This window comes from Stenella coeruleoalba (genome assembly GCF_951394435.1).
Source record: "Stenella coeruleoalba genome assembly, chromosome: 5".
NCBI classification, from domain to species: domain Eukaryota; kingdom Metazoa; phylum Chordata; class Mammalia; order Artiodactyla; family Delphinidae; genus Stenella; species Stenella coeruleoalba.
Window position 1 is genome coordinate 96980544 of NC_137150.1, and position 19351 is coordinate 96999894.

Here is a 19351-nt window from a genome sequence, read left to right on the forward strand (position 1 = left end):
CTTTATCCTGCTTCTTGACAGTTATTTCCAACATTTTATCTTCCAGCTCACTTATCCGTTCTTCTGCCTCAGTTATTCTGTTATTGATTCCTTCTAGAGTATTTTTAATTTCAGTAATTGTGTTGTTCATCTCTGTTTGTTTGCTCTTTAGTTCTTCTAGATCCTTGTTAAATGTTTCTTGTATTTTCTCCATTGTGTTTCCAAAATTTTGGATCATCTTTACTGTCGTTACTCTGAATTCTTTTTCAGGTAGGTTGCCTATTTCATCTTCATTTAATTGGTCTTGTAGGTTTTTACCTTGCTCCTTTGTTTGTAACGTATTTTTTATAATTTCCTTTTTTTTTTTTTTTTTTTGATGGGTGGTGCTGTATTTCTGTCTTACTGGCTGTTTAGCCTGAGACATCCAGCACTGGAGTCTGCAGGCAGTTGGATAGAGCTGGGTCTTGGTGCTGAGATGAGGCCCTCTGGGAGGCCTCACTCTGAATGATATTCCCTGGGGTCCTAAGTTCTCTGTTAGTCCAGCAGTTTGGACTTGGAGTTCCCACCACAGCAGCTCATTGCCCAACCTCCGGCCTGGGAACCAAGATTCCGCAAGCTTTGTGGTGCGGTAAAAAAAAGAAAACAGAAAAAAACAAACAAACTGTACAGTATCAAAGAAAATAAAACTAGAAAGATAAAAAATGTATTAGGAAAAATAAAACTATAATTGAACCAACTGCAACAATGTAAAATAAAACCACACCAGAAAAAAGAAAACAGAAAAGGGGAAGGGGGAACAAGCCAAAAGGAGAGATCACTAGCAAAGTATAAAGAATAAAATAAAATTAGAAAAATAAAAAATTTATTAGGGAACATAATAATATAAAAGAATCAACAACAGTGAATCAACAAGGTAAAACAGAACCCCAATCTAAAAGAGGAAAAAGGAAAAAAAAAAAAAGCCTTGGCCGTGGTGGCAGAGTTTAGGTGGGGTGGGACTTAGGCAGGGGTGGGGTTTAGGGTGGGGCGGAACCTAGGCAGGTGGGGGGGGTGTCGTTTGAGTGTGGGGTGGAGCCTAGGCGGGGTGACTTTCAAGCATGGGGTGGGGCCTCTGCTTAGGACCTGAATGATCAAGGAAGGGGAGAGGCAGTATGTCCAAAGGAGGGCTTCCGGAGTGTAGAGTTCCAGAGTTTGGAGGTCGGGCCCTGAGTGAGGGTGTGTGGGTGGGGTTTAGGCCCAGCGCGTTGGAGGGGTCTCCGAGTGCAGAGGTAGGGTCCTGGGTGGGGGTGTAGGGTCGGGGCTTGGGTTCTGTGGAGCAGGAGGGAGGCTTTAAGGGCAGAGTATTAGGCCTCGGAGCCCAACAGGCTCCCCGGTGCCTAAGTGGACAGGAAAAGCACTGGCCGTGTTCCCTTCTGTTCTTTCGCACCCCTCTCCCAACCGTCTCCTCAGGGTCTTCCCCCATTGCTACTGGACTCCTAACTTTGGGTAGGTCCCACTGGGTGTAGGAACTCCTCCCCTCCCCCAGCTACCCCTCAGGGGTGCCAGTCCCATAGGTCTGGCCTTTACTTTTGCTCCCCCTTCCCTGCCTCCCATTCCCTCAGGACCCGTGTGGCTGGAGGGGTCCTAGGTGGGCAGAGGATCAGGCCCGGTATCTCTTACTGGGGGCCCAAGGGGGCAGGGGAAACCTGGCTACACTCCCTTTTGATCCTCTGCCCTCCCAGTGGTTCCCCAATTTCCCCTTCGGATGTGGGATCCCTTCCCCTCCCCCAGCCACCCCTCAGGGGCGCCAGACCCGTCCCACCTCCACTTCTCCCCCTTCACTCCCCCCACACCCAACATCCTACCCGGTCACTGGGAGTTCCTCCTGTCCCCTTAGTTGACCATGGTTCCCCACTGGTGCCTGGTAGGTACCCTAGGTGTAAGGAGATGTAAATTCCAAATCCTCCTAGTACACCATCTTGACTCCACCCCCACATGTATGTTTTTGAATCATATTTTGTCCAGGTATATTTCCAGGAGTGGCATTGCTGGATCATATGGTAATTCTATTTTTAGTTTTCTGAGAACCTCCATACTGTTTTCCATAGTGGCTGTATCAATTTACATTCCCACCAGCAGTGTAGGAGAGTTTGCTTTTCTCCACACCCTCTGCAGCATTTGTTATTTGTAGACTTTTTAATGATGGCCATTCTGACTGGTGTGAGGTGGTACCTCGTTGTAGGTTTGATTTTCATTTCTCTATTAGTGATGTTGAGCATCTTTTCATGTGCCTGCTGGCCATCTGTATGTCTTCTTTGGAGAAATGTCTATTAAGGTCTTCTGCCCATTTTTCAGTTGGGTTGTTTGGGTTTTTTTGTTGTTGATTTGTATGAGCTGTTTGTATATTTTGGAGATTAAGTCCTTGTCTGTCTCATCATTTACAAATATTTTCTCCCATTCTGTAGGTTGTCTTTTCTTTTTGGTTATGGTTTCCTTTGCTGTGCAAAAGCTTGTAAGTTTGATTCAGTCCCATTTGTTTAGTTTTGTTTTTATTTCTATTGCCTTGGGAGACTGATCTAAGAAAACATTGGTATAATTTATGTCAGAGATGTTTTGCCTATGCTCTCCTCTAGGAGTTTTATGGTGTCATGTCTTAAGTTTTAAGTCTTTAAGGCATTTTGACTTTATTTTTGTGCATGGTATGAGGGTGTGTTCTAACTTCATTGATTTACATGCAGCTCTCCAACTTTCCCAGCACAACTTGCTGAAGAGACTGTCTTTTTCCCATTTTATATTCTTGCCTCTTTTGTCGAAGATTAATTAACCATAGGTGTGTGGGTTTACTTCTGCAACCCAGGAATTCATTAACCTCAGTTTGAAATCTTATCTGCTCAGTCTTTGTTCTTATAATTCCTAGACAGAAAACAAAATGATACATTGGTTGCTGACTACATGCTCAATTAATTGTGAAAGCATGTATATATAAAATTTTATAGAATGTATAGAAGTTAAAATAGGACAAACACACATTATAATTGTATGACGTTTGTATTGAATAGTACACTTGAATAGTACACTTGGGTTTAGGGCTTATATTTAATTAGGAACAAGCCAGAAGGTGACAGGAGCATCTTCATCACTGAAATGAAATTCAGAAAGGCTTTTTTGGTGCAGATTTCTATAAGCAGCTAAAAGAGCAAAGGCCACTGACTAGCTTTTAAAGAAACCAAATACTAGGAACAACTCTTTTGCAGAGGTTTCATGATTGTACATTTCTCCCTCATTATGTTACCTTCAAAACAGGTTTTGGCTTACTTGAGCATCATCTTTTTTTTTTAAATAAATTTATTTATTTTATTTTGGCTGTGTTGGGTCTTTGTTGCTGCGCGGGCTTTCTCTAGTTGCGGCGAGCGGGGGCTACTCTTCATTGCGGTACGAGGGCTTCTCATTGCGGTGGCTTCTCTTGTTGCAGAGCACCAGCTCTAGGCACTTGGGCTTCAGTAGTTGTGGCACGTGGGCTCAGTAGTCGTGGTGCACAGGCTTAGTTGCTCCACGGCATGTGGGATCTTCCTGGACCAGGGCTTGAACCTGTGTCCCCTGCATTCGCAGGAGATTCTCAACCCCTGTGCCACCAGGGAAGCCCTACTTGAGCATCATCTTATCAGCACTAGCATTATTACAAGTCTGTTTGCACTAAAGATTCTGTCTTTTGGTCCCTCTTCTGATGTTTGCTTTACTATATATAGCAAATTTTATTTATACATAGAGAGTTATGTATAGTTACATACAGTTACATAGTATGACTTTTTTCTTTGAACCCTGAAGCTGAGCTTAGATGCTGGCTAACTCTCAGAGTCACAGTTTGATCAGCATGATCTGGTATCCACATAACCAAGCCTTCCATTTCTGCCATGGGATTTGCCTTCAAACAGTTGATTGTAGCTGCTTTCTCTGACCAATCATTTTTAAGGAATGACTGATAACAGTTAACATACCTATCTGAACTTATCCTTCCAAATGAGTATTGTTTTTAAAGTAATTCCCTTAGGATATATTATGATAAATTATGAATAAGTGACATGAATGTACCTGTGAGAATCTGATATTAGAACTTGCACCAAGAGTGGGATTTTCTGTATTCTAGAGTTTATTAGATCTTCTCCTATTGCATATTACTAACAAATTTAATAAAGAGAACAGTTAAGATTTCATATTTATAATATTGCTATGTAAAAACCCCAATAATTAAGATGCAACATTTTAAATAAGTTTAATCCCCAAAACAATAATTTGGTAATGCATGGTTACATGAAGTAAATTTTAATAATTAATAAGCAGTATACTTTTAACTGCTTAGGGTGACAGTTACCTAAATTTAACTGAAGTATCTCTTCACATAGGCATTAACAGATCAACAACAGTTTGGTAAAGCTGATGAAATGTATGATAAATGTATTAATTTGGAACCAGACAATGCCACAACATACGTTCATAAAGGGTATGTATTTTTGTGGGTCTGTCTGTTCCAGTAAGAAACTAAATTTCTTGCATAGTAGTAAGATGGATTTCTTTTGGTCGCTGAGAAAGGGGACTGTGGTAGATAGTGTCAGTGTTAACTGAAAAATTTCTTAGTGCTGTGCATGCTTCACTGTTACTTTTTCTTTTACTTATGTTTCATTATTATACAATAATTAGTAAATATGCTATTTTCACCCTAGCTTAAGTATTTCAGTTCTGAACATCCTGTCAGATGTTAACTTGTATCAAAATAGGAAACATGTAAGATAAGTTTTTCCTGTCCTAGTATACTTGAATTGTCATTTTAAAACTTCACTTAAATTTATACAGAGTAAAACATTAAGCTGTGCAAAATAAGTTAATAATAGAGCCTAGACCATTGGACACTCTTTTCATAATAAGGAATTTAGACTACAAAACCATTATAAATTGAGGGCAAAAAACCAATTTGATGCTGATTCTGTACTGTTTTAGAGTTTGTTTTTCCATGTAAATTAAATTATAAATTCATTGAGAGCCAGTTGATACTGGGCCATGGTCACATCTGACTGCTGTTTTGCATTTGCAGTTTACTTCAGCTTCAGTGGAAGCAAGATCTGGATAGAGGTTTGGAGCTTATCAGCAAGGCTATTGAAATTGACAATAAATGTGATTTTGCATATGAAACCATGGGAACTATTGAAGTACAAAGGTAACTTCTAGAGTCTGTCCTTAGGAAAGTTAGGGCATCTCCATATTTATCTTTTCATTCTTCTCATTATAGACAGGTTATTGTCAATAATCATTAAATTTTTAAGTCTTAACATGTTGTGCCTTTTGAGGCAATATTCCCTTGAAACTATACAACTTTGATTTGCCTTGTTTAATTATTTTTCCTGTTTAAAAGTCACACTTAAAAGTTGTTTAAGTCAGGCATATACATTAGAAAGGGAAACTTGATCTTTCTCCAATACCTGTTGTGTTTTTTCCTCCTTTCACCTGTATTATTTCTCTTGGAGGGAAAACATCTGCAGTGTACTTAGGCAGTGCAGTGTAGCATAAGGATTGGCAGCCACGTTGCCCGAAGACTTAGATCCTGCTACAGCCAAGTGGCTAGGCAAATTGCACCATCACCTCTGAGCCCCCCGAGTTTTCTTTAAAATCAGGGAGTTGGATAAGAACTTTTGGAATTCTTTCATGTAACTTCTTGTTTTCTGTAAATGTTTATCCAGAGTTGCACTTGAGATCCACCATTAATAGGTGATAACTCTTTATGCCATAGAATTTAGTGTAATGTACCATCTTGATACTGGCATTGCCGTCCATTTGAGATCTACTCTAGGCCAGGTACTGAACTCTAGGAGCTTTCCAAATATTATTTCAATTGATTTTTACCCCAGTCTTTATAAAGGTTGAGGTTATATGATCCTCCATTTAATTGAAGAGTGTAGAAACTGATGCCCAGACTGGTTAAAATAACAAGGTTACATGGTAAGCACGTAGAAAGAGGACATGAGCCCATATTTCACTGATGCCGAAAGTAACAGATCTTGCCACCATTGCTTGTCAGGAATTAGTAGGAGTTGTCTTAATAACCTGTCATGCAGTCACTTCTGGGGTCCTCTTTCTGCTCCAGAGTAGGCAGAATATATATAGGCTGATGAAAATTTTTGTGATTCTTTTTATCCATCTATACTGACAGTTGCATATAAATATTAAATTATTTCTTAATTGCCAGTTTGTTAATGTGTATAAAATATTCTCATACTAGAATATGATGGGGTAATAGTTCTTAATCTTTTGAGCAAAGCTGTGGATTTTTCCTAAAATAATGCACATACAAAAACTCTTTGCAGATAAGTTGTTCCTAGAGCCTGGGTTAAGGACCCCTGATTTATGGGGTTTGATGAATTTTGTTTGTGTGTTAATTGTACTTTAAGAAATCCATTCTGAATCCTGCTTTACAAATAGATAAGTGAATGTGAATGAATGAAATTGCTGATTATCCTAGGATTTAGCAAATCTGCAGTCTACCTAATATCTGAACATGAACTCTCAAAGTTATTTTCTTTTTAATTAAGTCGGTTATGTACTGTATCAATATATGTAGTAGGAGATTGAGTACAGTCTCCCCAGAGGTACATTGTACTTCTTAGATTCTAACTGGCATATATATAGTGGGGACTTAATACAGTATTTATTTTAAGATTACATGCATGTATGCATATATACATAGCCAGTACTAGTTACCTTAAAATAGCTCTTGGTTCTTGGCAAGTATATAGAGCCTGATCACAGTTAGAGTGTAAGAGATAAATTATATATTTTTTGACCAAGCATATTCATCCATTTATTCAAAAAATGGATACTAGCTACCAAGCATTGTACTAGGTTCTAGGAATTGAAAGGTGTCCCGTAAGGATCTGGTAAGACTGTGGTGTAAACAAATATCAATATATATTCATCTGACTGTGCATAGAATGACAATAGAATCATGGGAACAGTGGGGAGGGAGCGGCCAATTCCTCTAGCGTGGGAAGGGGAGAGTATTTTTCATGAGGATATTGTATTTGAACTGGGCCTTAGAAAGGTGAGGATTTGGCTAGAATCAGGCAGAGAAGCAGTAAATAATCTGAGCATTATGAGCATGAGTGAACTCAGGGAGACCCGTGTGTACGGAGTAGAGTGTTGGGTAAGGGATGTGCTGGTAGGGCTCACACAGATCTGTGAAGGTAAGGCCCCTGAATACCTGTAATGTTCTCTGAGGCTATGTCACTGCTTTCTAAAGGAGCCTCATGGTGGAGTAGAAACAAGCAGAATTTAGGAACCAGATATGATTATGATTTTAAATAAGTCATTTAGTTTCTCTAGTCTCACTGTTCTTATCTGTAAACAAAGACCACAAACAAAGACCACAAGTAGCATAATATAAGCATATAGTATTTGTAATAGTAGCTAACATTCATTGAGTGTTTTCTATATGCTAGGCATTATTTTGTTATAAAGAAGCATTTTATTAGAATCATAGTTGAAACTTAAAGGTCAGGCTCCCTGTAGCTTCACTTATAAACTTCATTGCATTCTGTGAAGTGCTTGTTGAATCTGAAACATTTAAAATTGTTGTTGTTTTAGAGGAAACATGGAGAAAGCCATTGACATGTTCAACAAAGCTATTAACCTGGCCAAATCAGAAATGGAGATGGCTCATCTATACTCACTCTGTGATGCTGCCCATGCCCAGACAGAAGTTGCAAAGAAATATGGATTAAAACCACCGACATTATAAAATGCGGGGGAAGGAAAATGACCCTCTTTTTAGGAGTTTACCCCCTCTTCAACTGAACCCTAAAGACACTGTCGTGAACTGCGTTGAATGGTGGAGCTTAGTATTTCTGTCTGTGCTGTTGTCATTTGTTACATCTGTTTCATTTTTAGGTGTTGTGGGAGTGCCTGTTGAAGAAAGTTTGCAGTGTTGCAGCTTTTATGCCCTGTGCAACAAAAGCTTAGAACCTGTTAAAGGGATATTAAAATGAAGTTGCAAAGAGTACAAATGATAATTGGCCATGCAAATAAAAATTTTGATTTGTTGATCTGACTTTTTTTTTTGAGGGGGGTGGGAGGGTGACTGTGTTCTGGATGATCTTGTCTTTGTGTGTGCGTGCGTGTGTGTGTGTATAATATATGAGTATTTTGCAGTTTTACAGCATGTTGGTTTTTAAATTAACATAGTAAGTGCTGTAAAGTAAGATTCTTTTAGATTTGATTAATCCCTTTTAGTTAATTTTTTTTTGAAGGAAACAGCTTAAGTGGGGATTTCGTTTTTACGACAGCAAAATTGAGACCCTTTTAACCACCGTCAGCATGCACAACGCCTCTGATTCTGCAGAACGTTAGATGCAGTGGCGACGCTTAAACCTTTGACCCCCTTCAACTATAATGGATAATGTACATCGTTCTTAAAGTCTACAGCAGCTGGTTTTCATAGAGTAAATTATGCAGAAGCAAGATATTCTAATTGATATATGTGCTAGAAGACTGAGAATTAATGGGAGAGCAGACCAGGCAAGAGGTAAGATGAAATGAAAATGTATTGATAATTGCCCATGGCTATTTTCTACAATAGGTATTACTATTTAACAGTGTACTTTTTAAAGAAAATGCAGGTTGGTTGTGTATGTAAAGACAAAGTAAGTGTGATAAGTAGTTAATTAGCTTAAAATTTCTAGTGAAGAAAATGTGGCCTAACAGTTCAAACAGGATGAAAGTCGGGCTTCCCTGGTGGCGCAGTGGTTGAGAGTCTGCCTTGCCGATGCAGGAGACGCGGGTTCGTGACCCCGTCTGGGAAGATCCCACGTGCCGCGGAGCGGCTGGGCCTGTGAGCCATGGCCGCTGAGCCTGCGCTTCCGGAGCCTGTGCTCCGCAACGGGAGAGGCCCCAACAGTGAGAGGCCCGTGTACCACAAAAAAAAAAAAAAGAAAAAGGAAAAAAAAAGGATGAAAGTCTTAGATCCAGAAGCATAATATTTCCTGAAGTGACAAGTTTAATGCTTCTTAACTATGGCTACATGTACTTAAGGGATTTTGAGCCAGTATTTTCAAAGATGCTGAGGACACGTGGAGTGCATTTTAGTTTTGAACTAACCTTGGTCTCTAAGGCCTGGCTGACTGACCGTGTCCACACTACACTAAGGTTTCTGACAGCAGATTTTTATTTTGTTTTGTTCATTTTACCTTTACCTCACCCTCTTACTTAGAAATCACTTTGTGTTTTTTCCAATTGTTACTTTTATAGATCATCCTTTTGCTTATATGCTGGATTTTTCTGGTGGGGGTGGAGAGGTGTTCTTAAAGAGTCTCTTGTTTTGAGATATTCAGGGTGGGGAGAGGTTTACTTAAGTCTGAGTATAATAAAAAGAGCAAGCCTTCAGTTGTACTTTTCTGGAAATGGAATCTAATTAGAGTTTACATTGTTGGGAGTAAATGAGCATTTTACCCCTCTTTAAAAGGGTGCTTTATCCTATTGAAACCAAAAGGTTTTGTCAAAATGCTGTCTTTTTAGAAGCTACTAGAAATGACTCCCTTCCAAAGTCAGAGTCTGGAAAATATTGAAGGGGCAATAATTGGTGGGGGGCAGTTAACATAATTTAAGATGGTTTGGATAATGGAATGTTTGAGAGCTCTGCATTTTAGTTTTTAAATTATGCACCTACTATAAGCCCCGAATACAGAAATGTTCTGTATCTCTGAATAACCTCTGACTTTAAAAAGAAGTTTTTATTTGCATGGCTGTATTTACATTAACACTGATATTTTCTTCTCTCTTCTCGCTTCCTATCCCTTGGGGTTCAGTAGAAAACACACCAAGGAAACTGAAGCATGTACCATTCAGTACTAACATTCCACATCCTCATGGACTATTGCCTGTTCTGAAAAATATTTGAAACTGCACTGAAAGCTGCATCTGTCTGTGTCTTTTCTATTGTAAATGATCTCACGTGTAAATTCACCAAATAAATATTACATTCAAGCTTTTCAATCTGTTCTTTAAATAGAAAGATAGGTATTCATTTACCATAGTATTGGCTAAATTCATTATCATTCTCTTTGTGGGCTCAAACTAACTTTGAAAAAAGGGACATACTGGACACGTTAGTATCTGAAGCACAGTAAGTTTTCGGTATTAAAGATGGAGTTTCCCCATCCTTCCTCCTGGTGAAGCAAAGCTCTAAGAACTGCTAGTAGAGCCATTTACTTTATTCCTACCTATACCTTACCCATACTTGCACAACAGCCTGGAAGGTTACCAATCAGACCTGAGGCCTGTGACTAAGTTTATACTCAAAACTGGTTTCACCAGTGAGTTTTGATCAGTTTTCAACCACTTGGAGCCTTTAAGAGAGGATACCTGAAAATATCTACCACCGTTGAGTATTTGTGGTACGAATAGGGAATACATCTCAAAGCAATAGTAAGCAGCTTTGGCTTTAAAACACAATTCAGATAGAACTTTCTGCCCTGTGGAGACTCAAATGGTAGTTTAAATAGTCCTTTTTCCCAGGAGAGCTCAACTAATTGTCATCTTCTTAAGGCTGTTTATAAACAGGAAGACTATATAATTTACCCAAGAAATTTTTGAGCATAAAGTAATAATTACTCAAGACTGTCCTGGGTAAGTTGGGTTGTATGGTCTTTGTATTTATAAAGAAATAATATGGGAGTGGTGATGGGAGGGGTAATAATTAATCAAGCCTACCTTTAGTTCTCTGCAAAACTGATTGGCAAACAAAGTGACAAGAATTTTAACTTGATCTATTTATAAGCCTTAACACACTGCAATAGAATGAATAATGGTCCTCCAAAAGATATCCAAATCTTGATCCCTGGAACCTGTGAATGTTACCTATTTATGTGGCAAAAATGGACTTTGCAGGTGTTATTCAGTTAAGAATCTTGAGATGGGGAAAATATCCTGGGTTATCTAGGTAGACCCCAAATATAATTACAAATGTCCTTGTAAAAGGGAGATTTCAGGAGAAGAGAAGACAGTGCGACAACAGGCAGAGATCAGAGTGATGTGGCCACAAGCCAAGGAATGCTGGCAGCCACCAGAAGCTGGAAAGGCAAGAAATGGATTCTGCCCTAGAGCAGAGCTCGGCCCTGCTGACACCTTGATTTCGGCCCAGTGCAACTGACTTCGGACTTCTGGCCTTCAGAACTATGAGAGTGAGTTCCTGTTGTTTTAGCCACTAAATACATGGCGGTTTGTTACAACAGCCACAGGAAACTAATACTCCTTCGGTTATTGTATACAACACAGCTTACAGTTTAAAGGAATTATTTTGAGTATCGCGGAGTTCAGCATGACTTCACATGCACTTAAGTTTTGGCCAAAGGTGTTTTAGGCCCAGAGTGGAGGTTTAGTCAAGAGCTGGAGCATTTGTGATGTAAAATACATATGAGCGTGGTATAATCACCAGGCCAAAAGCCTGCTCTTCATGAGGTAAAAATGTTGAGATGCCTCTGCTGATACCTAGAAGAAACATCAGAAGTAAGATGCTCTTTCCAGGTGTTTTGAAACTCTTAAAATTAGGCAGTATGAAAACTACAGTCTGGTTTATTTCAAGCAGAAGGTGCATAAATTCTGTTGGGGGTTGAGAGCTAATATTAGACTCTTCTAGATGGCCTACATGCTAGAAGGGATTAAAGAGCCTGCTGATCACTGGGACAGGAATGGTGCTAACCAAAGGAGGGGAGGAAGTTCAAGGTGGGAGGAGGCTGCGGGCCAACATGACAGCTACCGTTAGAGCCCAGAGACACGTGGTTCAATTTCTCCAGCATTTTTTCTAGCACTGGAATATACCATGACTCTGCAAGTGCTGTCCTAGAGGCCATGAGAGGGTTTGGCAGACAGGGCTTCTAGAGCAAATAGAGGGGAGGAAGACCATGACTGAAACAGACTCCTGGACACCATTTTGGGGGCTGGAAAGTTTAAAGCAAGGGGGGACCAGATTGAGCAGGTGGGATTCTCTGCACAGATGACCCATAGTCTAAATTTCAGTGAACTGCTATATTAAGCAAATTTTACCCAATTTTATTTCTCAGAATATCTACAAGAACACTGAAGGGTCTAAGATTTTACCCTTCTTCAAACAACCGTTTCATGAAGGCTAGAAGATGTGAGATCCTGGGTCAGAGACAATGGATTTAATTACTTAGAGCACGGTAAGCAACATGAGCTTCATGTTTGCTTTGCACTCCACATCCCATGGAGGTAACCTGGAATAATCTAGGTGGAGGCTGCACATGGAGTGGGTTTGTATCACAGCTGAGGAACTCTGAGTTTAGGAAACCCAAATCTTAATGAGCTGGCCACACGCAAACCTGCCTAACTTTTGCATCAGAGGGAAACATTTTTATTGTACTGGTTAGTAAAGAGACCATCTGTCTTCTAAAGCTGTTCACTTTATACAAACATCTTTGAAATACCAGTCTGGAATAAAAGCTCTCAGTGCCTCTATTTGCAAGACATGCAGAAACTAGAGAGACCTATGGAGAATGGACTACCCACCTCTACATGTTCTTAGCTCTTACTAATTCATCTCGAGCTTAATCTTTCATGAGTTTAGAAGATTACAGTGTCTATTTTGGACCACAGCATAGTGCAGAGAAAAGTCTTATTGGTCTGAGGATCAGTTGACCTTTGTTCTAACTAACACAGCTTTCCACTGGCTGTGTGATCTTAAGTAAATGAAGTTCCCATCCAGCTCTAAATTACATGAAGCTATACCATGTCCTAGATCTCCCCAGATTAGAATCCCTTAGGGTAAGGGAACCATTCCAGAATATACAGAAGTTATTTAACCAGAAAACTGGCACATGTACAAGTACAAACTGTAGGAATGAATTCACTGCAACTCAGCATTTACTGAGCACATATTCATTGGGTGGCTCAAGGAGCTCCAAAACTAGGATGAGTTTCAGTGCCATGAAGTTATATACACTGTGGTATGGAAATACATGACAGTAATAAATTCTGCTAGGCCTTGAGTAATAATTAGGATTTAGGTAAGGAGCTTTCTAGAAGATGGGGACATCACAAAACAACACACACAAAAACTAAGTTAAGGGACATTATGAGTCTGAGCTGAAAATAAGCCATCCAAGTTAGATTCCAGCAAGATGAAGCTGTTTTCTTTAAACTGGTTAGGAGACACCAATAGTGGAACTACCTGTGTGAGGATTATCAGCATATACTTAAGACCATGCATGTAGGTGAGATTACATCAGGACAAAAAGGACTAAAAACATCAACATCTAAGGGACAAAGTTGGCAATGAAAAAGTGGTCAGAGAGATAGTAAGACCTAAGACCAAGGTCACATTGATGGTCTTGCATTTCAAGAGGCCAAATGGACAGGTCTGCAAATAGATCATTAGTAGTCTTTGCCAGAGAAGTGTAACTAGAATGATGAGGGGAGAATCTGTCTAAAAGGGTCTGTAAAGTAACTGAAAAACAAGAATTAACTGGTGAGTAGAAATGACTCCTTTAAGAAACTGGGTGAAAAGAAAAGTTTTTTACAGGATGGCATGGTTTTTGTTTTGAGGGAGAAAATTTCAGAATGATCCTACAGACACAATAGTAGTTAGAATAGTTGCACACAAAGAAATACATTTATAGGGTTTAAAATATTTCAAGAAAAGCTAGGATCACAAACTGCACCTTTACCACCATGCTCCATTCTTCCAGATTCTTATTCATTTGGTGAATTATGAACCAGCTACCAAGGAATCATTGAACAAGAGGTAATGTCCTTGTATGTATGTGTTTTTAGTAATTTGTAGATCTGGGGCTTAATTTTTTACTTCCTGATTTTAACAAGACCGTTTTTTTCCCCTAAAGTGAAGTCTCTTCAACAGCTATATTTTTAATTACCCTCCAGTCTTCACTCAAGAAGAAATAGACCTGAATGAAGATAATAATTTGACAAGAAACTCTTGACACAAAGGTGTTCATAAGGCATAAAGGAGAAAAGCCCATATTAAGCCTGCCACCCTGGCAATATATTTGGTGAGTGCAGACATCACAGAACACATTTTTTCCCTTTCCATCACCTGGCTTTATCAAACCCATTCACCACCAAAACCTATACAGCAGTGCTTAAGGAGCAGCATAAAAAACTTAAAACTAGTGCCAGTGGAGCAGAACATTTGCCCAGAAACCTAAACTTTTAAGAAACAGTAGCTGATAATGTTCTAAATTTGATGAGAACTTAAACCCAAGGATGCAAGACTCTCACAGAACCCCAAGCATAAGACACATGAAGAAAACTACACTAAAGCACATCCTATAATCAAATTTTGTAAAATCAGTGATGAGAAAAATCTTAAGAGCAGAAAGAGAAAAAAAAGACATTACAAGAGGAACAACAGGTACAAATGACAGTACACTTCACCTCTGAGAAAGTAAGCCAGAAGACATTAGAGCAAAATACTTTAATTAAATTATTCAAAGGAAAAAAAAAAAAGGTGAGCCTAGAATTTTATAATCAATAAAAATATATTTTTTAAAATGAAAGCAAAATAAAACTTTTTTTCAGACATACAAAAGCTGAAAGAATTAATCACCAGCAGATCTACAGTACCAGAAATGTAAAAGGATGTCCCTCAAGCAGAAGGAAAATGGATCTACTCTAATGAAGAGTACTAGAGATGATAATGTGTTGGTAAACATAAAAGACACCTACCTACTTTTAACATCTCTTTAGAAGATTACTGGCTGTTTAAAACAAAATCAGCAATGTGTTGTGGGGTTTATATATATGCTGAAGTACAAAATATGACAATAAAAAAGGAGTGAAATTAAGTATACTGCTGTAAGATCCATACATATCAAGTGTTATACAACTTGAAGGTAGACTGACATGTTAAGGATGCATACTACAAACCCTAAAGGAACAATTAAAATAACACCACAAAGAATTATCATTTATAATCCAACAGAGGAGACAAAGTGAATCAAAGAATGATATTCAGTTAATCTAAGAAGAAGAAGACAAGGAAAAAGGGAACAAAGAATAAGATAAATACAAAATTTTAAAATGGTAGATTTAAATGCAACCATATCAATAATCACATTAAATATAAATGGTCAAAAAACCCCAATTAAAAGGCAGAGATTACCAAACGATTAAAAAAATGTATGATCCACCTGTATGGTGCCTAAAAGAAACCCACTTTAAATATGAAGACACAAGTAAGTTAAAATTAAAAGAACTGATGGAAAAAGAGGTATCGTGATAATACTAATCAAAAGAAAGTTGGACTGGCATTATTACTATCAGACAGAGTCCCTTTAGAGCAAAAAAAATAGATAAAGTGTTATTTCATAATGAAAAAAGGGCCAGTTCATCAAGATGACACAGCAGCCCTAAATATGCACTAATAAGAGAGCTTCAACATACCTGAAGCAAAAAATGAGAGAACTGTAATGAGAAACAGACAAATCCATAATTATACTCAGATATCAACACCCCTCTAATAACTGATAGAAAAATTAGAAAATGACTACAGATATAGAACACTTAAAAACACTATCACCCAATATGACTTAATTGATATTTACAGAACACTCTACCCATAACAGCAGAATACACATTCTTTTCAACTGCACATAGAACATTTACTAAGAGCATATTCTGGGCCATAAAATATCTCATTAAACAAATTTAAAAGTATTCAAATTATACAGGTGTGTTATCTGGCCACAATGGAATCAAATTATAAATAACAGAAAGATTTGGAAAACCCCCAAATATTCTGAAATTAACATAAATAATAACCCTTGGATAAAGACGATGTTAAAAGGAAAATAAGACAATATTTTAAACTACATGAAAATGAAAATACATCAAAGACTGGGGATGCAACTAAAGCAATCCTTAGAGGGAAATTTATAGCATTAAACAACTTTATAAGAAAGGAGGAAAGGTCTTCAATGACCCTAAGCACCCAGTTTAAGAAACTAGAAAAATAAGAGCAAATGAAACCCAAAGTAAACAGAAGAAAGAAAATAAGAGCAGAAATAAGCAAAACCAAATCTGAAAAACAGATAAGTCAATGGGACCAAAAGCTGGTTCTATTGAAAGATCAACAAAATTGATAAATGACCAGAGTAATCAAAATTAAGAGACAAGATACAAATTACCACATAGTTCTCAGTCCATTGAAGAGAAAGAAATACATCCTAAGTCATTCTGAGGCCAGCAGACCCTGATTCCTAAACTAGACACAGGTATTACAAGGAAAGAAAATTCTTAAAATGTAAGCAAATCAAACCCAGCAATTTATTTATTTTTTTAAACAAAGCAGAGGGTTTGGGGTTTTTTTAAAAATTTATTTTTGGCTGTGTTGGGTCTTCGTTGCTGCTCTAGTTGCAGCGAGCAGGGGCCACTCCTCGTTGCAGTGCACAGGCTTCTCATTCAGGTGGCTTCCCCTGTTGCGGAGCATGGGCTCTAGGCACACGGGCTTCAGTAGTTGTGGCACGTGGGCTTCAGCGTGCAGGCTCAGTAGCTGTAGCGCACAGGCCCAGTTGCTCCGTGGCATGTGGGATCTTCCCAGATCAGGGCTTGAACCCGTGTCCCCTGCATCGGCAGGTGGATTCTTTAACCACTATGCCACCAGGGAAGCCCAAGCAATATATTTTAAAAGAAACTTAATATATTATGGTCAAGTAAAATTTATCCCAGGAATGTAAGTTTGGTTTATCATTCCAAAATCAGTATAATTCACAATATATAAACATAGACTAAAGAAGAAAAAAGATAAGTTTGTCTCAATAAGGCAGAAAAGACATCTGGAAAAAAAATCCAACATCCTTTCCAGATAAAAACTCTCAGCACACTAGGAATAGAAGGGAATTTCCCCAACCTCATTGAAGGCATCTTTGAAAGACTTAAGTGCTTTCTTGTAAGATCAGGACCAACACAAATATGTTCACTCACTAGTCTATTCAGAACTGTACTAGAGGTTCTAGCCAGTGCCATAGGCCAGAATAAATAAATAAGTTAATAAAAGAACCAGATTGGAAAGGAAGAAGCTTATTTTGTAAACTGTATTTGCAGACATGATCATCTATGTGAAAAATCATATGGAATACACATATAAAAAGCTGCTAGAGTGAATTTAGCAAGGTTTCAGGATAAAAGACCATATACAGAAATAAATTATATTTTATACACTAGCAATGAAAAACTAGAAATGTTTCCAAAACAATACTGCAGCATCAAAACAATTGCAGTCTTCAGGGATAAAATGGACAAAAGTTTGGCATTACCTTTATACTGGAACTAACAAACGCTGCTGAGAGAAATTAAGGAAGGCCTAAATAACTGAGATATCTCATGTTCCTGAGTCAGTGATTCAGTATGGATAAGACTTCAACTTTCCACCAAACTGTTCTATAGATTCAATGCAATCCCAGTGAAAACCCCGACAGGCTTTTTTTCTGGGGAAATTTACAACCTGATTCTGAAGTTTGTATGGAAATACAAAGGACTTAGTTTAAACCATTTTGAAAAATAAGTTGGAGGACTAATACTATCTGACTTAAAGACTTACTATAAATTTACAGGGCTTTCCTGGTGGCACAGTTGTTGAGAGTCCCCCTGCCAGTGCAGGGTACACAGGTTTGGGCCCTGGTCCGGGAAGATCCCACATACTGTGGAGCAACTGGGCCCGCGAGCCACAACTACTGGGGCCCATGTGCCTGGAGCCAGTGCTCTGCAGCGGGAGGGGCCGCCACAGTGAGAAGCCCATGCACCACAACTAGAGAAAGGCCCACGCGCAGCAGCGAAGACCCAGCGCAGCCCAAAATAAATAAAATAAATTTTTAAAGAAGAGCCAAACCATTTAAAAAAAGAAAAAATAAGGTTACAGTAATCAACATAGTAAGTTACTGGTGTAAAGATAAATAGATTAATGAAAAAGAAGAGACGAGTCCAGAAATAGATCAAGATACATATGGCCAATTCATTTTAATAAAGATGCCAAGGCAATTCAGTGGAACGACTGGATAGCTATAAGCAAAAAAAAAAACCAAAATCTTGACTCTTACCTCACACCATATACAAACAATTACCAATTCAAAATGGGTCATACCCTGAATAGCCAAAGCAATCTTGAGAAAGAAAAATGGAGCTGGAGGACTCAGGCTCTCTGACCTCAGGCTATCCTACAAAGCTACAGTAATCAAAACAGTATATTACTGGCACAGAAACAGAAATACAAAGATCAATGGAACAGGAGAGAAAGCCCAGAAATAAACCCATGCACCTATGGTCAATTATTCCATGACAAAGTAGGCAAGAATATACAATGGAGAAAAGACAGTCTTCAATAAGTGGTGCTGGGAAAACTGGAAAGCCACATGTAAAAGAATGAAATTAGAACATTCTCCAACACTATAAACAAAAATAAACTCAAAATGGGTTAAAGGCCTAAATGTAAGACCAGATACTATAAAACTCTTAGAGGAAAATGTAGGCAGAACACTCTTTGACATAAGTCACAGCAATATTTTTTTGAATCTACCTCCTAGAGTAATGAAAATAAAAACAAAAATAAACAAATGGGACCTAATTAAACTTAAAACCTTTTGCACAGCAAAGGAAACCATAAACAAAACGAAAAGACAACTCACAGAATGGGAGAAAATATTTGCAAACAATGCAACCAACAAGGGATTAATCTGCAAAGTATATAAAGACCTCATATAACTCAATATCAAAAAACATACAGGGGCTTCCCTGGTGGCGCAGTGGTTGAGAGTCCGCCTGCTGATGCAGGGGACACGGGTTCGTGCCCCGGTCTGGGAAGATCCCACATGCCGTGGAGCGGCTAGGCCCGTGAGCCATGGCCGCTGAGCCTGCACGTCCGGAGCCTGTGCTCCACAATGGGAGAGGCCACAACAGTGAGAGGCCCGTGTACCGGAAAAACAAACAAACAAAAAACATACAAAAACCAAACAACTCAATTAAAACATGAGAAGACCTGAATAGACATTTTTCTAAAGACATACAGATGGCCAAAAAGCACATGAAAAGATGCTCAACACTGCTAATTATTAGGGAAATGCAAATCAAAACTACAATGAGTTGTCCTCACGTGGGTCAGAATGGCCATCATCAAAAAGTTTGTAAGAGAGTAGCACTGACATATATACACTACCAAATGTAAAATCGATAGCTAGTGGGAAGCAGCCCCGTAGCACAGGGAGATCAGCAGGGTGCTTTGCGATGACCTAGAGGGGTGGGATAGGGAGGGTGGGAGGGAGGCTCAAGAGGGAGGGGATATGGGGATATATGTATACATATAGCTGATTCACTTTGTTATACAGCAGAA

General features: G+C 38.7%; 1 protein-coding gene across 2 annotated transcripts in view; it reads left to right on the forward strand.

The window, feature by feature from the left end:
- The window catches only part of TOMM70 (translocase of outer mitochondrial membrane 70), a 46446-nt gene extending 35010 nt beyond the window's left edge, over positions 1-11436 (forward strand). The window contains exons 10-13 of one of the 2 annotated variants that reach the window (XR_013828477.1): positions 4359-4456; positions 5045-5167; positions 7588-8524; positions 10975-11177. Coding sequence is in view for 1 of the 2 variants with exons in the window: in XM_079922406.1 (XP_079778532.1) it covers positions 4359-4456; positions 5045-5167; positions 7588-7741 (375 nt within the window). In the remaining variant the exon portion in view is untranslated. Of the gene's footprint in view, positions 1-4358; positions 4457-5044; positions 5168-7587 lie in introns of both variants that reach the window. The other variant, XM_079922406.1, reaches the window with a different exon arrangement.
- The last annotated feature ends 7915 nt before the right edge of the window (positions 11437-19351 follow it).